Source organism: Podarcis filfolensis, assembly GCF_964270895.1.
Source record: "Podarcis filfolensis genome assembly, chromosome: 6".
NCBI lineage: Eukaryota > Metazoa > Chordata > Lepidosauria > Squamata > Lacertidae > Podarcis > Podarcis filfolensis.
In genome coordinates, this window is record NC_139609.1 from 33,735,653 (window position 1) to 33,758,964 (window position 23,312).

Below are 23,312 nucleotides of genomic sequence, written 5' to 3' on the forward strand. Positions count from 1 at the left end.
CCAATAAGGTCCAGCCACCAATTGCTAGAAACATATGTATGTTCCTACAAAAAAACTATATACTTTCATTCATTGTCCTCTTGCTATCTCACCATGTTGTTGTTTAGTCGTCTTAGTCGTGTTCGACTCTCCGTGACCCCATGAACCAGAGCATGCCTTGGAAACTGTCACTTTCTTCTCAGAGCTTCTCCTTTTTTTATGTCCATGGAGTTTTCTCAGCAAAATACTGGAGTGGATTGCCAGTTCCTTCTCCAGGTGGATCACGTTAAGTCTAATCTCTTGGCTATGACCTGTCCGTCTTGGGTGGCCCTGCACGGCATAACTCATAGCTTCTTGGAGTTATTCAAGCCCCTTCGCCACGACAAGGCAGTGATCCATGAAGAGGTATCTCACCATACTCAACTAGCAAATACCTCCTTTCTGTACCTTGCATAGTCCTGCTCTCTGAACACGTTCATCATCTCTATTAGTTTCCAGATTTTGAATTTATAATTTTCCTGATAATTCAATTATTCCATCAAAAGAAATGTGAACTACATTATTTTCTTAAAACCTGTTATAAAAACCAATGAATCATTTACAAAAAAAAAAAAACCCCATTGAGTAATGGCAAGCAAATTAAGGTTGCAGTCCTATACGCGTGTCAGTGAGACTAAGTTCCACTGAACACAACAGGGCTTACTTCTTTGGAGACGTGTAGGATTGCAATGCAAAGATCTGAATATGGAAAGGGGGGGGAATTATATATATTGACATAATGTGGGTTCAGATTATCTAGGTTAGTATTTAGAGACCTCTGCAAATGTGAAAGTCTCAATTCTATTTTATTTTTAAAAGAAGGTGGTGGACTCCTGTTCCTTGGAGGTTTTTAAGCAGAGGTTGGATGGCCATGTATGAGCTAGTTGTGATTCCTGCATTGCATTGGGTTGCAGGAAGTTGGACTAGATGACGCTCAGGATCCCTTCCAACTATACAATTCTATGAAAGCTGGACACTGTGTGGGTTCTCCATTCTCACTGATGGCTATAGAGCATTTACAATTTACAAGTAATGAGTATTTGCCATAAACCCACAAACAAATCAATGTTTATTGAAGGATTCTAGTCTGGATAAATATTGAATCTGTTGTTTGGAAATGGATTCATCCTTTCTTCAAGCATTTCCATCAGTAGAAGACAGAGTCCTGTCCACGATATAATTTCCTGGAATTCTGCAGAAGAGGAGAGAGATTTGAACAGAGAGCTTGGGAATGATTTGCTTTTGTTTCTTTGCAGATGACAATGAATGTACAAATGTCACACAACTTTGTGGAGAAAATGCCAACTGCACAAATACAGTAGGAAGTTACTACTGCATGTGCGTACCTGGATTCCGGTCGAGTAATCGTAATACCACCTTTGTGACCAATGATGGGACTTCTTGTGTAGGTAAGATACCAGGAGATATGCTTCTTTTGCTGCGTGTTTTCTCTGGTTCGATATAAACCACCAAAAATTGTATGGAACTGTAGAGCTTAAGTCTCTTGTTGCCAGTCATAAAACTTCTACTTAAATATTCCACTCTATTTTCATTCAGCTTCTGAATCATAAACTTGTAAATCCTGATATCCTCCCATAAACATGATTCAGTTAGCCTCAGCTAACCTTTTTCAGTCATCCCACAAAGAACACAGGACATTTCAAGCATAATAGTTCCACAAATAGTTTTTTCTGCCTTATCCTTTTTTGTCTACCATCCACTTGACTGGATAAGTAATAAGAAGGATTTCAACCTCACATTTCCTGCCATGAATTGGGGAAAGGGGAGGCCGACCCCATAGCTGATGTTCTAAGGAAGTTAAATGGAGGTTTCATAGTCACCCATCATTGACATACCCTGTCCTGATGGAATTGGAGCTCTAGCAAAGAGAAGGAAAAAGTAGGGTTCGGGTATCTGATAAGGCTACAGGGTAATATCGCTTACATTGCCCCATACCCGGGATTCACACATAGCAGCGGGTGTAGCAGCAAGGCCCATTCCTGAGAGATGAGCCTTTGGAAATGGTCCTCCCAGTCCAAGCTTCTCAGAAGAACTATGTTCACCAAGTTAACTTCATACGTCTTCATATTCACCTACTGTGTCTTCTCACTAGTTGAAGGATCCAGGAGTCCAGGAGAAGTGCATTGAAACAGGAATATGGGGAGCTGCCTTATACCAAGTCAAACAATTGGTCCATGCATATCAGGGTTGTCTACACTGACTCGGTGTGGCTCTCCAGGGTTTGGGGTGAGGTTCTCTCCCAGCCTTACCTTGGGAGGCTGATGACTGAACCTGGAACATACAGTAGTGCATGCAAGGCAGGTGCTTAACACTGAGCTATGGCTATGGTGTTTCAAAGGACTCCCCACTCACTGCTATATCAGGAACAGCTCTGTGCTCTTATTCATTACAGACATGGATATCTGCTACCTTAAATGGAAAAGCTTGCCATGAACCCCATTTGTCTATTCAACATCCTATCAAGCTCAAACCACAGTTAACAAGTAAAATAAACATAATATACTGTAGTCTACCCTTCTACAATATGTTACGTACTCTTTGGAATTTACATATCTGAAACAGAATATATTTAGGATATATATTGAATAAAAATCTACTAGAAAAAAGGTATTCTTTAACCTTTTTATAGACCCAATGGATTCCTCTTTTCTGGAAGAACTATATATATTGTGTTGTTGTTTTTTTCTTCTTCTGGCATTTTTTCTCATGATGCTGGGCTGCCCCCTCTGGGACTAGGGAAAACATCAATAAATCCACATTCTTTTGGCAAGTATATTATGCCTGTGTTGATTGCAGCTTGTTTGAGATACATCTCTCACACTTCCTTGTACTGGTTAATTAATTCTTCTCATTGTACACCCAATATAAGATAAATGCCTATGGAGGTGACTGTTTAACTTTTTTTTTAAGATTGCTTCATACTTCTATGAAACTCTTTTTTATTAACACTGTTGACCCCAATGCCATAAGTATTTTGTTCTTGATTTTGAGAATGTGAGGCCCTGTTGTCCATAAATGGGATTCATGGCTTGATAGGAGATCACACAGAGAAAGTGGTCATTATTATTATTATTATTATTATTATTATTATTATTTGTTGTTGTTGTTGTTGTTGTTGTTGTTATTGCGTGGACAGGTGGAGACCCCCCAACCCCAGGCGACACCCGGGTGAAATAATTACTCATGTGCTATGGGATTGAAATTGGCCACAACTTTATTAAAAGATTCAGATGTAGGGAGACCTTGGCTTAGGCATTGGGCGTTTATCCCTCCCAGTCCCCAGCCGGGGATCTGGGGAACATCAGGGTTATCCTAGTGTGGGGATTGGGCTGGCTCTGGAAAACGTATGTTTAAGCAGAGAGTCCGCCCCCCATTTCGCTGCAACACAGGGGAGAGCACTGACAACCTATTGGTGTATGGCCAATGACTCCCCTCAAAACAACCCCTTTAACAGGGAACTCTGGGATCACCCCCGTAGAGGGGGCATGGGTCACCGCTTCACGCCCCCCCCTTTAGGGAAGATAGACTACAGGATTCCGCCCAAGGCCTGAAACCATCAAAGTTGTGAAGTTTTGCTACAGGGAAGGCTACAGGGAAATTCCTTCCCGGTCCTTTAACAGCAACCAATGATGTAGCAGCGCTCGCACACCTGTGAAGAAGAGGTTAACCTGCAAAAGAAGGCATAACTGAGGGAGGGCAGGGTGGGAGAAGCTCTGAAGTCAATTGAGGACTCCCAGCTAAGTTTCACCCTCTATTGTGTGGGTAGGGCAGACCAGTTCCCCTGGAAACGCCTCCCCAGCTGGGATTGGTTAACTGTCTGAGGTTAGGTGGGAACCTCCAGGTATCCAGCTTGGGGGGGGTGGGCGAAGCCAGACAGTATTTCCGGGGGTCACGTAGGATCAGGAGGGGCTGTGTGCGACCACACAAAAAAGCCCCCCATTTGACGTGAGGAGCGGTTGTTGTTGCTGTTGTTGTCGGCCAAAATTCCCAGGGCAGTTCAAAACATGACATACAAAATGAGAATACAAAATAAATAATAAAACAAACAAAAACAACCCAATAATTCCCCTTCCCACAAACACATTTAACAAAAATATATCTCTGGACTCAACAAAAAAAAAAATAGCAGTTTTGAGAAGTAAAGGTAAAAGGTAAAGGACCCCTGGACGGTCAAGTCGAGTCAAAGGCGACGATGGGGTTGTGGTGCCCATCTCGCTTTTGAGAAGTAGCAGAATATCAGTGGCAGACAAAATGGACACTGGCAGCACAGTCCTATGTATCGTTAATTCCATTGTGTTCAATGGGGATTACTCTGTTTAAGGTTGCCGTTTCAGATCCTACATTGATCTTGTAATCTTTGACCGTCAGCCATGGCAGCACTTAATTGGTTAAGGGTGTGGAAATGTGAGCATGCTTGCTTAAAACCCATCTTCTCCACTTCCACCCTGCAAAAGATGATCAGAGCTGTCTTTTTTTTTTTTTCATAATATTTTTATTTTTTCCATATAAACACAACATACATAAACATACAAAGACAAAAACAGAACAAAAAACATGTATCATTTCATATCCTAATTTCTTATACCTTTCTTCCCCGACTTCCTCATGCCTCCCTTTTCTGTATTCCAAATTCTTATCGATTGTTCAGCAAATCTTCCCTTATTTTAATTTAAATTTAGACTAGTCTTCCTTATTCTCCTTGTCTTAACCATAGCTAATAGTAACCATTTACTTTCCAGTCCAACATCATTCTAACTTTCATTAATTTTGTAATATTTCTTTAAATAGTCTTTAAATTTTTTCCATTCTTCTTGCGCTGCTTCTCTTCCCTGGTTTCGGATTCTGCTCGTCATTTCTGCCAAGCCCATGTAGTCTATCACCTTCATCTGCCATTCTTCCAGTGTGGGTAGCTCTTGCGTCTTCCAGTACTTCGCAATGAGTATTCTAGCTGCTGTTGTAGCATACATAAAGAAAGTTATATCCGTCTTTAACACCCCTTGGCCGACAATACCCAAGAGAAAGGCCTCTGGTTTCTTGGGGAAAGTATATTTAAATACCTTTTTAAGTTCATTATAGATCATTTCCCAGAATACCTTAATCTTCGGGCAAGTCCACCAAAGATGAAAAAATGTACCTTCAGTTTCTTTACATTTCCAACATTTATTGTCAGGCAAATGGTAAATCTTTGCAAGCTTGACTGGGGTTATGTACCACCTATATATCATTTTCATAATGTTTTCTCTTAAGGCATTACATGCCGTAAATTTCATCCCGGTGGTCCACAACTTTTCCCAATCAGCAAACAAAATATTATGACCAATGTCCTGAGCCCATTTAATCATGACCGATTTAACCGTTTCATCTTGTGTATTCCATTTCAGCAGCAAATTGTACATTTTTGACAAATTCTTAGTACTGGGTTCTAACAGTTCTGTCTCCAATTTTGATTTTTCCACCTGGAAGCCGATGATCAGAGCTGTCAGTGGTAGCCACTGGGTGAGAGAGAAGAGATTATTGTGCAACCTGGCAACTTTCTATTTCACCTTAAACAGTCCTAGGCTAACTGCAATATTCCTGGACTGCCACAGTAGGTTTATCTCATCACCGCCCAAATTATCAGCTGCTGCTGCTCCTCCTCATCCTCTTCTTGGCTATCACTTTCTGGTTGCTTGTCAGACAGGGCAAGCAAGGCATGGGATCTACTGCCCTTCCTTTTCTTCCCTATATAGTATGGGCTAGAGTGAGGAGCAGATAAACAAACAGGATCCAATGGTGAAGACAAAGAGTAGATCTAGAAGGTTCATGACGACAGTGGTCCCCCTGCTGGATGATCGGCATTTTGGCAGATGGCCAGCATGCTTGGGCATCCTTGAAGCTCACCTTAGATTTCCAAAGACAATTCGATGTATTTTCTTATTGGCCTCAACTGGCCAGTCCTTGTGTAAGCAGTTCTTGAACTACACCTTGAGTTTATTAAAATTATGAATTATATGTTGGGGTGGGGAAGGAATTTATAATAAATGATTTATAGTGGTGATTAACTTCTTCCTTTTGTGCTTATAATTTTGAACTACGCTGAATTATGTATAACTATCTTTGCACAGTGTTTATCGCATTTGGGGAGAAAGTGCTGTTAGTATTAATTTATGCATTAATTTTTAATACTCTATTTATAAGTGCACTTCTAAACCTGATCGATATGCAGTATATTATTTTGTCACTCAGCTTAAAAGGCATTGCGGGCTGTTCCAAGTTTATCTGTCCCTTGGTAGAAAGCCATTTATTTGTATTTAGGAATCCAGCTCCCTTTTTTTTTTTTTTGCAGCTGACATGAAGAGAAAAACCCTTGTAATAATAAACTGATCTCCAACTGATCTATTCAACCATTATGAAAAGGGATGTTTTGCCACGGTTTCCTTGTACTTGACACTTGCATTTTTTGACAAGTGAATCTATGTTGCAGCAGTGTGTTCTACATTATCCTGCTTATCAAACTAGTCTTGTTTACAGTTTCCTACTATGCAGAGGTTACTTGGAGCCTATTCTTTTATCATGTCGAGAGAGGAAAAGGTGATGCTGCCTGTTGGAAATTTTAACAATGGTATTCCATGCAGCATGATAAATGGAATGACATTGAGCTTTATATTGTGCCCCCTATCCCGGGATAGGTAAAGAGTGCTGGCTGGAGATCAGGATTTCAAGTGAGGGCAAGGCTGGGATTGAAGGACTTTGAATCCTTCTCACGCCGCCCTGCCAACCCTGAGCCACTTTGCGAGGCTGGGATCATTCAGTGCTCCCTGTGCACCAGCATACCACGCTACACCACTGCAATAAATAAAACATACAAAAGTACCCACCAAACATCAGCATAGTGCATTTCTGTCACACAGGGAAACCACAGCTAGTTCTCGCACAATCGAGATTAGGGGCCAAGATTTCCTGTCAGGTACAGGTAGGTCCAGGGCCGGATTTAGGTTTGATGAGGCCCTAAGCTCCTGAAGGTAATGGGGCCCTTTATATGTCCAGCTGTCCTTTGTCAACAACAAATTGTTGCTGTTTTTTGTGTTGAATATATGCTATATGGTCATTTATGGACCTAATAGGTATTTAAAGCCATTTGCACATAACAAAGTATGTATTTTATCAAAGTAATTGTTGGACTGAAATACAATTAAGAAGAAGTATATTAATAGTGAAATAATTATTAAGCTGTAACTTAAAATGATTTTTTATTCATAACAAACTTAATACAGTCATTCCTCATGTTACGTTTGCTTCAGGTTGAGCATTTTCAGGTTGTGTCCCGCGGTGACCCGGAAGGGTTACTTCCGGGTTTCACCACTCGTGCATGCACACAAAATGACGTCACTCGCATGCGCAGAAGCGGCCATTCACAACCCGAGTGTGCATGGATGTGGGTTGCGTTCTTTTCAGGTTGCGAACGGGCCTCCGGAACAGATCTCGTTCAAAACCAGAGGTACCACTGTAATGCAAACACATTGGCATTTGGCAATAACAAAAGTTCCTTTAGAAACACAGTTTACAAAGACTCATAATCTACTCTCTAGAAACTTGCTATAACATGAAATAATACTAGGTGTAAATATATGATCAAACTACTAATAATTAGAAATAGCAGAGTGTAGGCATGAGCAAACCAGTGATATCTTAGGGAGCAGGCTAGCAGGCGGGGCCCATTTCTTACATCATAGGGGCCTATACAACACAAAACACTGTTGCTGTATATAGGTTTTATTTTGTTTTTTTATCTTATATTTTGGAATTGTACAACCAGGTTTTTTTTCCTTTAATTTTTTTGGGGGGCCCCAAGAGAGTGGGGCCCTAAGCTATAGCTTGTTTAGCTTATATGTAAATCCGGTACTGGGTAGGTCTACTTTTCAGTCACACTTGAGCCACACTGCTATCTCCATTTTTTGAGATTTAGCCCTGCTCTCATTCCCTTGACTTTTATCCTGCAAGGCACTATAATTGCCTAATTGCCACACATGTTTCTGTTCCATTTGATCAATAGCTTTGCTTTCTGCTGCTGCTGCTTTTTTAAAAAAAAGATGTAGATGTGAAATTTCAATATGTGATTGCTTGCAGCACATCAGGCTACTACCAACAAAGCGGCAAGGTGTTAGTATGTAAAACCTTTTTTAAAATTCAATTTCTCACAATATTTGCAGATATAGATGAGTGCGCTGAACCAGTAACTGCTGCCTGTGGAGATCATGCGAAATGTGAAAATGTGTATGGAGGATATAACTGCTCCTGTAAGGAAGGTTATCAACCATCCACAGGAAAATTACAGTTTAAGCCAAATGATGGCACTTCCTGCCAAGGTAAATGATATTATAGAGCTTTATGTGTTATTATAAAACTATATCTTCTGAGAGGCCCACCGGTAACTCTTTATCTTCAGTTAGATTAATCAGCTGGATATAAAAAAGTGGCAAGATGTGAATACCTGCATTATTATTATGCTTTTTAAAAGAGGAAGAAAAGACTGATAGGTGTGTTTGCTGAAAAATAGAAGTAGCCTGTCGTATATTATAAAATACAGAACTGATTTTCTTCTATTACTTACCAACCAAAGTCCATTAACCGTTAAGGGGTCAAATACACTATATGATTGTAGCTTTGCTTTTATCAATAGAGCCTTAGAGATATTCCAAAGTTGTGTTACACTTGAGTAAAGATTGGGCAAAACATGTAAACAGAAATGCTAACTTGGTACGATGAAATCACCTTTGCTTAATCTAGATTCATGCAGGTGTCCTTTTGGTTCAGATTGAATTTTTCATCCAAGTCGGTTTAAATACAAGTGGCTTTTAAAATAAAAATTTAAAAATGCATTGACAAGTATCAGTGCATTACAGTGAGTATGTGGCTGTCACACATTTAACTGCACCTGCCATAACATGCAGTATTGCTTACCTCATGTTGTGGCATCACCATGATATACCATGTTTTCCTCACCCTCACTCCACAAAATTGGCTGCCACTGATTGGGGCAGAGAAATGCAGAATGTTGTGATGTCACAGCATGGATAGCATGGAGCTGCAATGCTGTTACCTCATAGGGTAGCCACACTTGTCGGTTTTGACCATTCAACATCTATCCCTAAAAGGTTCAAGACACCATACAATCAAATTTACAAAACCACAAAAGAGAAAGAACAAAGCCAGGCATGTCACTGATTTTTTAAAGAAGCTTCATAATTAATCAGATGAGTTCCCATCAAAGGTAAAGGGACCCCTGCCCATTAGGTCCCGTCGTGGCTGACTCTGGGGTTGCGGCGCTCATCTCGCTTTATTGGCCAAGGGAGCTGGTGTACAGCTTCTGGGTCATGTGGCCAGAACAGTGCACAGAAACGCCGTTAACCTTCCCGCCGGAGCAGTGCCTATTTATCTACTTGCACTTTTGACGTGCTTTCGAACTGCTAGGTTGGCAGGAGCCCATCTATTATTATAGCTACATAAATCTTAACTTTCATAAAACATTCCTGGATATATAAGAGCATTCTTAAAAATAAAAACAAAAAGTTTGTAAAAGTCACAGCAGTAGCAGCAGCTTAGAAAGGGCATTCTGCCCTGTGTGTGAGAGGAGGAGAAATGCATCTTCTTCGAAGGTAGCTGCTATCCATGGCTTTGTAAATGCTTTTAAAATAGGAATGGGTGATATTCGTCTATTTTGAGTCCAATTCAATTTTGGATACATGCTGAGCGTATGTGGTTTGGTACATATCTCTCCCCAAAGAGATTACCCTGTGTTCAATCCTGCATCTCACAGTTAGCTATGAATGAATATATGTCGAGCCATTCACAATGCTGCATGCAAATCCAACCTAATTTAACCAAAAAAAGTATCTCTGGCTTTTAAAACATACCAAATGGGGAAGTCTGGAGCTTTAGTTATCAGCCAGACTGAAATGACTGTATGCCAAGACCTTAATATCCCCTTTTAATATCAGCAGCAATCCCAGCGCCAAAGTGTGAACTGAACTATGACTGCATAGCTGAAAATATTAACAGAACCTTAGCCAAAGTAAGTAAGACTCACATATTTATCTATTGTCAAATCTTATTTTTACTTTCCCTCTGTCCTGAAATGATACTGATAATATTTCTGGTACTACAATCTTAAGAAGATGGCAGCTGCAATGGCATACGTTACTTGGGCTGTGGGGCTGCCTGACAGTTGCAGTGCCATTATGGCTGCTTATTGCAGCATATCAGACCAGCACCAGTCCATCTATGGTGCCACAACTGCCTCAGGCAGCAGGATCCACGGGGCAGTTGCCACCATTGTTCATGATGTAGATCTTCACTTACCCCTTCTTTTCTGGTGGAGAGAGGCACCATTTTGTCATTTGTCTCAGGTGCCAAAATGTCTTGGACCAGCCCTGCACCTGGCACGTCCTGTGTTAGACACACCTGCTTGTACACTGGGTTTTCCAGATTTATTTTTACAGCTACCCTATATGGTACAGTCTATATGGAAAGATGGGTACCTACACAAGGCTACCCAGTGAGCCAGGTCTGGGGAACCTGTGTGCTTCCAGATATTATTCAACTACAGCTCTCATCATTCCTTGGCCACGCTGGTTGGGTCTGCCAGGAGCTGGAATCCAGTGACAACGGGAGGATCACAGATTTAATACCCCTGCAGTAAGCCATGAATAGACTGAGCCTTGAGCCTTCCAAGTCGACATCCAATATTCTATTCACTCTTTCATGTCGGCTCATCTTGTTAACTAATGTTGATAAATGAATATGAATGTATATGAATTTGACTGTAAATGTTAGGAATGTCATGCCTAACTGTTTCAACTTTCTTTCAGATTAGAAAAATAAAAGAACCCCTGGCTGTATTACAAGAAATCAATCAAAACACTGTAGGGGAAATTTCACCTGTGGATGTGATTTCCTACATAGAAGCATTATCTGTATCTTCTCCCTTGCTAGCCATCGTGAATAACACGATTTTTGACAATGAAATGCTCTATAATCTAACTCTTAATGTAAGTGAATTGAGCCATGCAGCAGATTTGATCTATTTTTGCAGGGTGGGGAGCACTTATAAGATATAGTACATAACCTAAAGTACTTTTTTATTATTAATCTAACAGGAATTCATTAATACTGTGAACAATTTTGTTCAGAAGGATAAAACTGCAGCGTGGGAAGCTATCCCGGAAGTTAACAGAAGAAGAAGCCTCACTAAACTGATGCATGCTGCAGAAGAAACCACGGCACTCATGTCACAGAGCTTTCAAAAGACAACAGAAGTGGAGGTTAATGCCAGTGATTTAGGTATGCAAAAGGGAGCAAATGATTTGAAAACTGTTCCCGTTTTCCTTCCAGGACAGACTGTTGATATTGGAAGCAATGTTGTGTGAATGCCTTGCAGAGGCTGTTGCTGTATAGTCTCAATTAAGACATTTGTCTTCACACTACTCTTCTGTCCAGCTCTCTCTGTGTTTGGAAATCTAAAGGGTCTCTTCACTGTGCCTTCTGCATGTGTCTTCCAGGAGCTGCATCATGGCATCACAGGAACTCATATGAGATAGGTCAGCATCAGACACAAAACTGAGACAGAGAGTTTGCAGTTGGCCATGGCTAGTTAGTGAGTAGTAACCACAGCTGTGCCATGCCATTGCAGAACTCAGTCTATTAGAATACAGATTAAGGTTGAGGACCCCTGGACGGTTAAGCCCAGTCGAATTTGACTATGAGGTGTGGTGCTCACCTCCACTTTCAGGCTGAGGGAGCCAGTGTTTGTCCACAGACAGCTCTTCAGATCATGTGGCCAGCATGACTAAACCGCTTCTGGTGCAATGGGACACCGTGAAGCCTATTTATCTACCCACGCTGGTACGCTTTTGAACTGTTAGGTTGATGGGAGCTGGAATAGAGCAACGGGAACTCACCCCGTTGTGTGGATTCGAACTGCCGAACATGCGATCGGCAAGCCCAAGACGCTCAGTGGTTTAGACTACAGCGCCACCTGCGTCCCATTAGCATACATCACCCAGCTTTTCACCTCAAAATTTCATCATAAAACTGCAACACTTCATCATAGAAGTGCATAAGCTGCAGGCTGCCCCAATAGGAATTACTTTTTAGGCTCTGAAATGGCTGCACACCTTTTCCCAGGTGGGTGAGGGTTTCGAAACCTCCCCCCCCCCATCCTAGCCGCCATCCCTGGGTGGTCAGAGTTCATGTTGCCAGCTGCCTACCTGGGAATTTCTCTGGTTGGCCGGTCTGCTGGGCGTGATTGCCCACCCAAACCTGAAGTTTAAATGGGCCAGTCCAATCAAAGACTTTGATGGTTGGCCAGGCATTGTCTGCTTTCATGCCTGGCCGGCCAGTGATGCATATAAGTCAGCTGTGCGGGACAACCTTGGCAAGAGGACCTTTGCTCTCAAAAACATTTGCTGATATTTGGTTTGCTGGAAACTTCAGATCACAAGGGTGTGTGCTTTCTGTGCTATAAGTAACAGGCAGTCCAGCTAAGTAATTCCACCCCATTAGTCAAATGCTTGTTTTGCTTTGCTTTTAACCGTCTGATTGACCTTTCTGCTGCCTTATGGGTGACTGAAGCACTACATTGATCAGAGCAAAGCAACAAAAAGGACTCTATGCCCTCTAATGTCCTTTTTTTTTGTCCAGGGTAGTTCATATTAGGTTGCTTTCTTTGGTTTCAGCAACAGACATCATTAAAGCGCAGTGCAGCTGTACTCTGTGTAGCTGTATCTTTGTGTAGTAATAATAAAATATTCATTTCTACCTCCAAATATTATAAAATAAAAACTGTTCAATGGTACTATGCTTTTAAAGATGGCAATTGATATTCCATTTCAGAAATGCATTCTTAATAAAAAGGTTGTTCCTTTGAAAGTAGTTTCCATTATTCTTTAGGAAATGCATTGAACGCAAAGCAAATTAGGGGCTGCATTTTTCCAAGGAAAGGTACAAAAATGGAAATAAAAGATTTGTGCCTACTAGAACTAACGAACTCCTGAACAAATATGAACCACACAATGGTGCGTGTGTGCGTGTGTGTGCATGCGTCTTCGCTCTTAAATTACCTGGCTGGACTTTGTGCTGACATCTGTAATAAATGTTCAGCTGAGTGTAAACCTAATTGCAGAAGTGTGAGGTTTAGTAGGCTGGGATGTAATTGTGATTTCCAAAGGAGTTTTCCCCCTTTCTTCTTTTCTTTTGCAGCTTTCAAAGTTCTTGCCTTTGATATACAGCGCATGGAGCACATTCACCAGCATGTGCAGTTGGGAGGAGAGATTATAAAGGTCTCTGCAAAGAAAAAGGAAGCAACTACTTCTAAAGGTTAGGGAGAGAAACGTGACTCAAGGAATAAGACTATAGAAGTGAAGTTCAATGGGCTTTTCCAGAAGCCTCCTCCTTTGCAAAATTCAGGAAAGTAAATCCTTCAGGATTGTTTGGGATAGCCAATCCCAATGATGCAATTTCAGTGATTTCTCAAAGATATTTCACTAGAGATGCACCCTTGGCAAGGATCAAATGCCTGCTCTTGGAAATATTCAAAGCATAATTGCAAAGCAACAACAAAACAAACCTCTGGAATAGATCCAGTTAACTTCCATGAATGGACCTGTACACAGAAGGAGCCAAGGCCCAACAGATGTTCTCTGCTAGGAAAAGTGGGGAGGTGATTTTCACTCATTTCCTCCTTCTCCCACCATCTCCCAAGCCACTTTTTTTTCTAGACTGCAAACTTCTCCCAAACACTTCAGAACAGATTTTCACTGGCACAGGGTTGGATCCAGAGTTCACGTGAGCAGATTTCTTCTCAAAGGCAAAAACATGGTAGCTCAGTCAGTAGAGCATGAGACTCTCAGTCTCATGGTTGTGGGTTCAAGCCTTACATTGGACAAAAAGATTCCTGCATTGAAGAAGGTTGGAATAGATGTTCCTCATGGTCACTTCCAACTCAACGATTCTATGACATCAGAGGAAAGGAGGGGCAGGTTTTGCTAGTTTCCTCCTCCCTGCAGCTTCCTGTTCCTCCTGAATATTTCCTCTGGAAGTTTGGGGGAGAGAACAGTGTGGGAGGTGGCACTGGGAGCTGCAGGAGCAATGGAGGAAATTGCCAACAGCAACAACAAAATATTCCTCCTCATTTCAGCAGGAGCCTCTGCTGGACTTCAATGCCTTCTCTGAATCAAAGGAGCCCTTCCAGTCACAATAGGGAAAGTTTGGACCCATCTGCTTTATTTTGCATCACAAACACTAATTTTTAATACTGGTGGGTTATATTGTCTTGAGAGGCAGACATTCTTTACTGTCTCTTAACCTTTTCAATAACTGTGTTGCAAAAAAAAATCCTGTTATGCATATTTCATGCAAAATAATTACAGATATCTATTATTTGTCAGTTCCTTATTATCTTCAGGGTTGTTAGGAAACAAGCTACAACCCACTAAGCACAGTTTGTTTGATTGATAGGCACCGTTGCAGTTGTGTTTCTGCGGTACAGCAATATTGGCTCTCTCTTCTCATCATCGCAGAACTTCTCACTGGAGGAAAATTCAGAGCATGGAGAGACAGTAGGGTCATCAGTTATAGCTGTCGCAATTCACTCCACGCCACCTATGCTGTACCCAGTAGAGAAAATAACATTGACTTTAAAACATGCACAGGTAGGTTTTCTTTCTAATGATCGCCTGATTAAAAGTAAGCCTACAATTATGTTGTAACAAGGAGCTACTCTGTTTTCATTTGGTTGTTCACTCACACCTATGTCATTTGCTGATATGTGTATATAATATGATTAGAGGGGAAATTACAATTCTGATTTCCACTCAGCAAGTGCCAGGGAGGAAGTGTGTTAGCGCTGCAAAGTGTTGATAGGGATTGACAAGACTAATAACTGCATGTTGGTTCTACTACACAATTGTCAATAATTGGCTAGCGTAATCCGAATCTCCTCCTCACCTCTCAACATTCTCCATTTACAAGCTGTGCATCTGTTGCATTTGCCACGTTTGCCTAGAGAGGCAAAAGCAGATGAGCAAAATTTAGCAGGGCACTGAAGTTAATGGTCCTGGTGCTGCATTGCACAAACAGGTGACGTGGTGGGCAATCAGCAGTAGATTGCTGTAATCTGCTGTACGTGGGCTGCCATTAAAGGCTATTTGGAAACTTCAGCTGGTACAGCATGTGGCAGTATGAATGCCTGAGGGGGACAAAGAATCAGATCACATCCCACCTACTGTATTGTGTACCAGTCACACTGGCTGCCTATTGTTTGCGGGTCCTATTTAAAGTGTTATTTATGACCCTAGATGTTTGTAATCAGGTTTTCCAAAGGGCTACCTACATCAATATGAGAATGGGATATTGGGATAGCTTGGATGGTAGAGCATGAGACTCTTAATCTTAGGGTTGTGGGTTTGAGCCCCAAGTTGGGCAAGAGATTCTTTTACTGCAGGGGTGAACCAAATGGCCCTCACGATCCCTTCCAACTCTACAATTCTATGCTTGAGCTTGAAGATCAGCTTCTGGGGCTCTGCTCTCTAGCCTGATGATCAGAAGTTGCTAGATTCAAAAGATGTGGCCTTTCAGAAGCAGCCTCACATCTGTGGAATATCCTCCCCCAGGAGGTATTTATAGTCCCACCACCGGAAATTTTTTTTTTAAAAAAAATCTTAAAATCTTTTATTTCAGTCTGCTTTTCATTAGCTGCTGTGCTAAGCCTGGATAGAGCCTGGTGCTGATAATGCCAAAGGTGCAACTTCAATACCTGTATGGCAGATTGTCCTTCCAAATCTGCAATTCAATTATTATTATTATTATTATTATTATTATTATTATTATTATTATCTAATTTTATTATTTATACCCCGCCCATCCAGCTGGGTTTCCCTAGCCACTCTATGATGAAGTTACTTATCATTTTCAGGAGCATAATTTTCTGAGTTTCTTTTTCTATATTGCTATTTTTATTGTGCTTGTAGTTCATTAACTATCTTGTATCTCTTCTTGGTAGGGCAATGGACCTGAAAGATGACTCAAAAGTCTTTTAATTGGGGGGCGGGGGCAGAAAAAGAACAGTTTCACTGAAAATTTAGAGAAATTCATATAATTACTTTCTTTCCTCCTGTGCTAAAAGACATGATATTACATAGTGTATGATAGACAGAAGTTGATAGGAAGTAGAATGGCATTAAATCCTGTGATTAAATCCTGACTCAGCCATAAATCCCACTCAGTATTCTTGGCGAAGTAACGATGTATTGACCTTGTCTACTACCTCCCAGGGCTTTTGTGAAGAAGTCATCATGATTTGGGGGGGGGAAGGCACTCAAGATCCAAATATAATAAATAAATAAAAAGTAGAAGATTAAATGGGTATGATTCAGTATGCACCTTTAGCAGGTAAGCCGAGGAAAGGTTTTTGGTTTTGATGTTGTTTTGCAGGAGGATAAGGGCAATAATATGGACGATGAAAGTCCAGACTAGGCAAGCAGTATCATAGCACTTTAAACAGTCATGACTTACCCTGAAGAATCCTAGGAATCATAGAATAATAGAACGGTAGAATAGGAAAAGGGACTCTGAGGATTATTTAGTCCAACTCCCTAGAATGCAGGAATACGCAGCTGTCGCATACGGGAATCAAACCTGCAACCTTGTCGCTTTCAGCACCATGGTCTAACCAACTGAGCTATCCAGGCTGACCTTAGCATAGTTGGTTAAAGTTGCTGAGAGTTCTAAGGCCCCTCAAAGAGCTACAATTCCCAAAGTGGTTTAACAATCAATCCCTCTTCCCAGAAGCTCTGGGAATTGTTGTTCTGCGAGGTAATTAACAGCCTTCTGCCAACTCTCCACTCCCTTAATGAACTACAGCCCTGATTGTTAAAGTGACATGATGCTGATTTGAATGTATGGTGCAGATGGGACCTAAAACAAGAAAGATGGGACATTATTATTATTATTAAGAGTTATAGACCGCCCTTCATCACAAGATCTCAGGGCAGTTCACAGAATAAAAATATTAGGTAAAAACACAAGTAAACCGCTTCTACTTCTGAGTGGGGGCGGGTTGCGGTCTCGCCGTCAGGCCCACCCCCACCTCAGCGTTGGGGCGGGACTGTGTCCCATGTTAAGCTGAGGGGGCCCGGCTATGCCAGGCAGTGAGTGGCCAATCGGGCAACTTGAGACTAAGCATTAAAAAGGACTTTGAGGACTTGTCAATAACCTTCGACAAAATGGCTATTTTATGGTCACAACTCATGGAGAGACACATTTGGCTCGCTGCCCAGCTGCCACTAACAAGGCCAGGAAACTCTTGGATCATGCTGTAACATGGAAGGTGTTGGCACTGGGTGGCCATGTGATTTGCCACCCAGGAATTGCCTACAGCAATGAGGCCCTCTATTGGGCAGATGGCGTTCATCTTTCCAATGGCGGAAATGACGTCTGGTTGGCTGATATTATCAAAGGAATAGGAGTTTGGTTGCAGTTGTGAGGGTATTGGCAGCAAGCTTTGGGCTCATGTGGCGGTTAGGCATTGGAATAGTGATGTGTGGGGGAGGAGAGGTGCGGCCATCACCTGCCCCTCCATGCTCAAGGGTATTCCGTTAAAGGAATCCAGGGGCGTGGATCTCATCCGAAGGGGCTATGGCCACGCCATGACCCCATTGGGAACCCAGGGGATGCTCGAGTCGATCCACATTGGCGGGCTCCCCCCACTGGTGGTTTACCCTTACAGACTTCCTGCAAGGCAGGCAGGAAGTCAGATATAGTCTGTTGGTGCCAATGCCTAAGCCAATATGGCTCACATTCTGTAACCAATAAAGTTGTGGCCTAAATTTTGCCCATTAACATTAACCTAAAATTCTGTGTCCTAGTGTCCTTATTCTCCTGGGGGTGGGTTGGGGGCTTTGACACACAAGTAGTTAAAACAAAAACAACAAAACAATGACCTCTCCTCCCACAAACCCATTTCAAAGACTAGAAGGTTAGGTGGTGCAAAAAGTCCAAGGCCTGTAGTACAGTCAAATACACTCTCTGTAAAGAGAAGAATTAGCAAGTCCTGGTCAAAATAAGCCCACTAGAAATGGACAGGAGCAAACATATTAATTGTACAGACATTTTTAAATCCATTATTTGGACTGTTGATTTCTAAAACTCAGGAACAATGTTTGAAAAGAAGGAGAAAGCAGGTGTAGTTTTCCTTCCTCTCTTTAGTCTACCTTCTTTTACCTATCTTGTTTCATCTTTCTGTTTTGATTTTCTTTGTTTTTATTCCTGTGTTTCTCCTGAACCTGAATTATGAACAGTTCAGATTCTGGGTTTTGTGGAATAAAGGCATTGTGATGAATTGCCTCTGCTAATGTAGCAGATACTTCTTATTGAGTGGCTTTTTGCCTCTTGCCATCCATTAAACATTTTCCTTCTGTTCCAGACTGTAGACAAAAAAGATGTTAAGTGTGCATTTTGGAATTATTCAGAAGACACAATGGAAGGAAACTGGTCTACAGAAGGATGTGAACGAGCACATTTCAATAGCACCCATACCACATGCAGATGCAATCATCTTACCCCTTTTGCTGTTTTGATGTCCTCAAACAACTCTGAAGTTGTAAGTGCTCTTTTTAAATATAGTGTTTATTAATTTCTTTAGATAGTTTGTGTGTAGAACCAATTGGTCTCTGCAGTTAAATTGTTACTTCCTTCCTCGCTTGGTCTATCACTTTATTCTCACCAAGCAAATACACAATGGGATAATTCTTTAGCAGCAGTAGATATTTTCATGGTTAGGATGTCCCTGAACTTCACACTGTGAATATTCCATTATAACAATGTAAAGGTAAAGGTAAAGGGACCCCTGACCATTAGGTCCAGTCATGGATGACTCTGGGGTTGCGGCACTCATCTTGCTTTATTGGCCGAGGGAGCCAGTGTACAGCTTCCAGGTCATGTGGCCAGCATGACTAAGCTGCTTCTGGTGAACCAGAGCAGCGCACGGAAACGCCGTTTACCTTCCTGCCAGAGCGGTACCTATTTATCTACTTGCACTTCGTGCTTTCGAACTGCTAGGTTGGCAGGAGCAGGGACCGAGCAACAGGAGCTCACCCCGTTGTGGGGATTCAAACTACCGACCTTCTGATTGGCAAGCCCTAGGCTCTGTGGTTTAACCCACAGTGCCACCCACATCCCTATAACAATGTAATGCACATGCTATCTCTTAAATGGGTGCTAACTGCTCTACTCTCCCCCCGTTTATTATTTGTTTTTAACTGCCATTGAGCATTTTTCAACTCCCATAATATTTATTATCCGTATATTATTCATGCTTATCAATAACCCCGAGACTTAAGTCACTACTATCTTCATTTTACAAACAGAAAACGGGGCAGAGAGACCATTCACGGTCACTGAGCAGCTGTAAAAGTACTATTTATGCCACTAACAGTCACGGTTTCCCCCATGATTCCCAGGCACTGTCGCTTGTTAAAGGTGTTGAGAGTTTTTAGGCGACCCCTATTCCCCTCATAGAGGTACCATTCCCAGAACACTTTAACAATCAATCTTCCCAGGAAACCCTGGGAATTGTGAGGGGAATAGGGGCCTCCTAATAATACTCAGCACCTTTAACAATCTACAGTTCCAAGGATTGTTTCGGGGAAGCTAGGTTGGTTAAAGTGGCATAAACTATGTAAGATGCAGATATGACCACAGAATATGCAATAGGCCAATTTTTCTCAGAAGTAAACCTGGCTAAAGAGAAATGTATGAACAAACAGAACTTCAGACTTTTCAAAACCATAGTGCTTTTTATTTAAAGAAAAAGCCAATGTAGAATGATACAAAAAAGTGGAAATACTTTATTGTGATGGCTGTGTGTACCCATTTCCAATATGTAGCACTTAGCATTCAACAAAGACAACTGCTGTGTATAATAACATTAATATTAGACAAGCATATATGGAATTGTAGTCATTTGCATATATAGTGATATAACATACCATCTCCCCTCCTTTTAGATTTTTTTATTCACTTTTTTATTTCTATTTTATTTTGTTCAGTTGAAATATTCTCAGTAAGAAATTTAAAAAGAAGTACATAGCTGAGGATCAGATTAAAGGAAGATCGCCATAAAATGGACATGGATTCTAAATACAGGCCAAGTGATCACAGAGAAAGAGAGAGAGAGAGAGAGAGAGAGAGAGAGAGAGAGAGAGAGAGAGAGAGAGTCAAAACGCTTCCTCAAAAAACCCCTCACATTTGAACTGAAATTGTAAGTTGCTTTTAGCAACTAAGAAGCAGAATCTGTCAGCATGAAGAGCCCAGCATGTGTCAATGCAATGTGTTTGTGCTAATACTCTCAAGTCGGCTAAATCCTCTGTCCAAAAATAAAAAGCTCCCTCCCTTGAGTTATACTTAGACTCCTTTGCAGCTCATGAGGAGTCCTCAAATACAAGAGTGTGTTTTGCATCTGCGGGGTGTTTACTTAATTTGGGTTTAAAATATTAATCTGAAAGCAAGTGAGGCGCAAGTTACAAGACAAGTCAAGAGTGAATTGTTTTCGTTTTCTAAAAATAAAATTAAAAAAAACCCAGATCTATGCTCCATCTCTTTGAGTGGGATAATTTTCTAAGCACTTCAAATGATATCCATTACATTATTCTGTCATAAGGTATTAACGGGCAGTTAAATTAATGACAGCTACTTGGAAAAGAAATATGCTGGGCTCTCTGGCTATTGGTGACAGATAATTGCCAGTTCAATCTGACGATCTCTACAGTCCCTGAAGAAATCAATATCTATATTTATCCAGGCATACCAATGCAAAACCAGATAACAGATATCCTGCACCTCCACTGCACTCCCCAAAACCTGTTCTGGGGTTTCCCCCAATCCTCCAGAGCAAATTTAGAAGGCACAGGCAGAGGGGGAGATAAGTCCTATCGTCCAAGTTCTATGATTTTTCCCTGCACACTTCCTTGTGCCAACTAGTACCTTAATAAAATCAATTAAAAAATGTGTAAAGCATTTCAACCAATAACTTGGCTGGGTATTTTAACAAGGAGTATGGAGGGGGGGAAATGAAATAGAATCAGAACTCCATTATCAAATGAGGTTTTAAAGAAGCTATTCTTTAGCCATTCTCTCCAATATGTTATATTATTATTTCCCCCTCCCAGGATGACAAAAATTATTATATTCTCACAAGAATTACTCAGCTTGGAATAATTATCTCCTTGATCTGCCTCTCCATGTGCATTTTCACTTTCTGGTTCTTCAGCGAAATTCAAAGTACAAGGACAACAATTCACAAAAATCTCTGTTGCAGCCTTTTTCTGGCTGAGCTAATTTTTCTTGTTGGAATTAACATGAACAATAATAAGGTACGTGGCCTTTCCTTATGCCATTTCATGTTGGGTAGGAAAGCAAATGTGTGCTCTAAAGTGCCTTTTTCAGGGGTGCAAGTAGCATTTACCAGTTTCCCCGTGAATGTTTTACCCACAAGTAGCTGTGGATAAAACACTCATTTAAGGATTCCAGGAAATCCCATTCAGAAAGTGTAAGCCTCATTGAAGAGAAGGAAGGGTCTTCTGCCAGAGGTCCACTCTGAGAATGGGAGCCTTAACTAAGACAAAATGGAAGCAGATTTTTAACTGAGTTTAAATTGACCATGTTCCAATAATATCAGAAGGTGTTACTTCGGTAGGGGTTGTCTTGGTCTTGTTTCAGTGTAAAAAGGGACTGCTTGTATACACATGTGGAGCAGGGGGGTATATATAAGGTTGAACACATTCTGTGGAAAATATATATCATCTGCTTCGTCAGTTTGTGTATTTCATGTGATTGTAGGCACACAGGCAAAAAGAAATGAGCATGAGGTCTGAGATTTAAAATGAAATGGGTTTGGTGGTTTCCTGTGTACTTACAGAAAAGTAATGACAGGGCCTGGGCCATTTTCCTATCGAGACAAATTTCCAGTGGAAGAGGTTTTGCTGGTACTGTACTATGACAACATTTTTAACCTGCATTGCAAGATATGGAGTCTTTTATGTTATTCACTTACGCTTTTTTCTGTTTTCCCTTCTAGCTATTCTGTTCAATCACTGCTGGATTACTCCATTACTTCCTCTTAGCTGCGTTCGCGTGGATGTGTATCGAAGGCATTCACCTGTACCTTATAGTTGTTGGAGTAATCTACAATAAAGGATTCTTACACAAGAATTTCTATATCTTTGGCTACGTGAGCCCAGCAGTGGTGGTTGGCATTTCTGCCGCACTAGGATCCAAATACTACGAAAGAACTGATGTGTAATTCATTGTTTACATATTGACTTTAGTTATAGTTAGTTCTGACATGACTTCTTCCTGCATCAGCCCACTGAGATGTGATCACCTAAGCATGTTTCTGATAGGAAACTATGTTCACATAACAGTGAGTTGCCTGCCACTCCTGTGTACATTATATTGGACTGTGACTACCCATCAAAGAAACGGTTGGCCCAGCCAGCTTTGACGACTATGGTGGTTATTTTTCAGAAAGAGATGTGTGGCCTCTCTGCAACTATGAAAGGTGTATGCAATCTACTCTTCCCTCAAACAGATTATTGAAGCTAATGCTCACAACCCCTGCCATTTTGTCAGTGCTGTGCACACTGGTATCAATCCAGTCTCTGGATATTCTGAGGCAGTTCTGAGTACTAGATGAAGGAATCTAGCCCCAGACAGATGCACGTTTGTGCATGAAATCCACACCCACCAGGGTATGAATGCATGGACACTTGATTGCACACATCTGCTTCTTGGGTTGCAGGGAATACATACTGTGATACTTATGGAAATTTTCACTGTTAAGTTCTAGACACAAAGGCATATGCCCTGATCCAGATGGGTTTTTATGCTTGTGGTAGCTCAGATGTGCAATCCAAGCTGCCATATCTATAAGGAGGTGGGCATATCCAGTGGCGTAGCGTGGGTTGTCAGCACCCGGGGCAAGGCAAGTAATTTGCGCCCCCTAACCCGTGGATTTGCGCCCCCTAACCCGTGGATTTGCGCCCCCTAACCCGTGGATTTGCCCTAACCCCAGATGTTGCGCCCGGTGCGGCCCGCCCCCCCTGCACCCCCCACGCTACGCCACTGGGCATATCATGCCTGTACAGAACTGCCCCCTTCTGTGAAATGAATGGTCCTCTTTTCCTTCTGCTGAAACCACAACAAAATGGTTTCGCAGCATTGATAAAAGAATCTCGCAACAC

At 41.5% G+C, this 23,312-nt stretch overlaps 1 protein-coding gene across 3 annotated transcripts in view; it reads left to right on the top strand.

The window, feature by feature from the left end:
• ADGRL4 (adhesion G protein-coupled receptor L4) overlaps nucleotides 1-23,312 on the top strand; it is an 82,424-nt gene that overhangs the window by 37,520 nt on the left and 21,592 nt on the right. For 2 of the 3 annotated variants that reach the window (XM_083620879.1, XM_083620880.1), the window contains 10 exons: nucleotides 1,275-1,427; nucleotides 8,229-8,384; nucleotides 10,017-10,090; nucleotides 10,887-11,066; nucleotides 11,175-11,358; nucleotides 13,276-13,392; nucleotides 14,533-14,726; nucleotides 18,497-18,673; nucleotides 21,240-21,443; nucleotides 22,148-22,368. In XM_083620879.1, the coding sequence (XP_083477005.1) occupies nucleotides 1,275-1,427; nucleotides 8,229-8,384; nucleotides 10,017-10,090; nucleotides 10,887-11,066; nucleotides 11,175-11,358; nucleotides 13,276-13,392; nucleotides 14,533-14,726; nucleotides 18,497-18,673; nucleotides 21,240-21,443; nucleotides 22,148-22,368 (1,660 nt within the window). The remainder of the gene's footprint in view (nucleotides 1-1,274; nucleotides 1,428-8,228; nucleotides 8,385-10,016; nucleotides 10,091-10,886; nucleotides 11,067-11,174; nucleotides 11,359-13,275; nucleotides 13,393-14,532; nucleotides 14,727-18,496; nucleotides 18,674-21,239; nucleotides 21,444-22,147; nucleotides 22,369-23,312) is intronic. The other variant, XM_083620881.1, reaches the window with a different exon arrangement.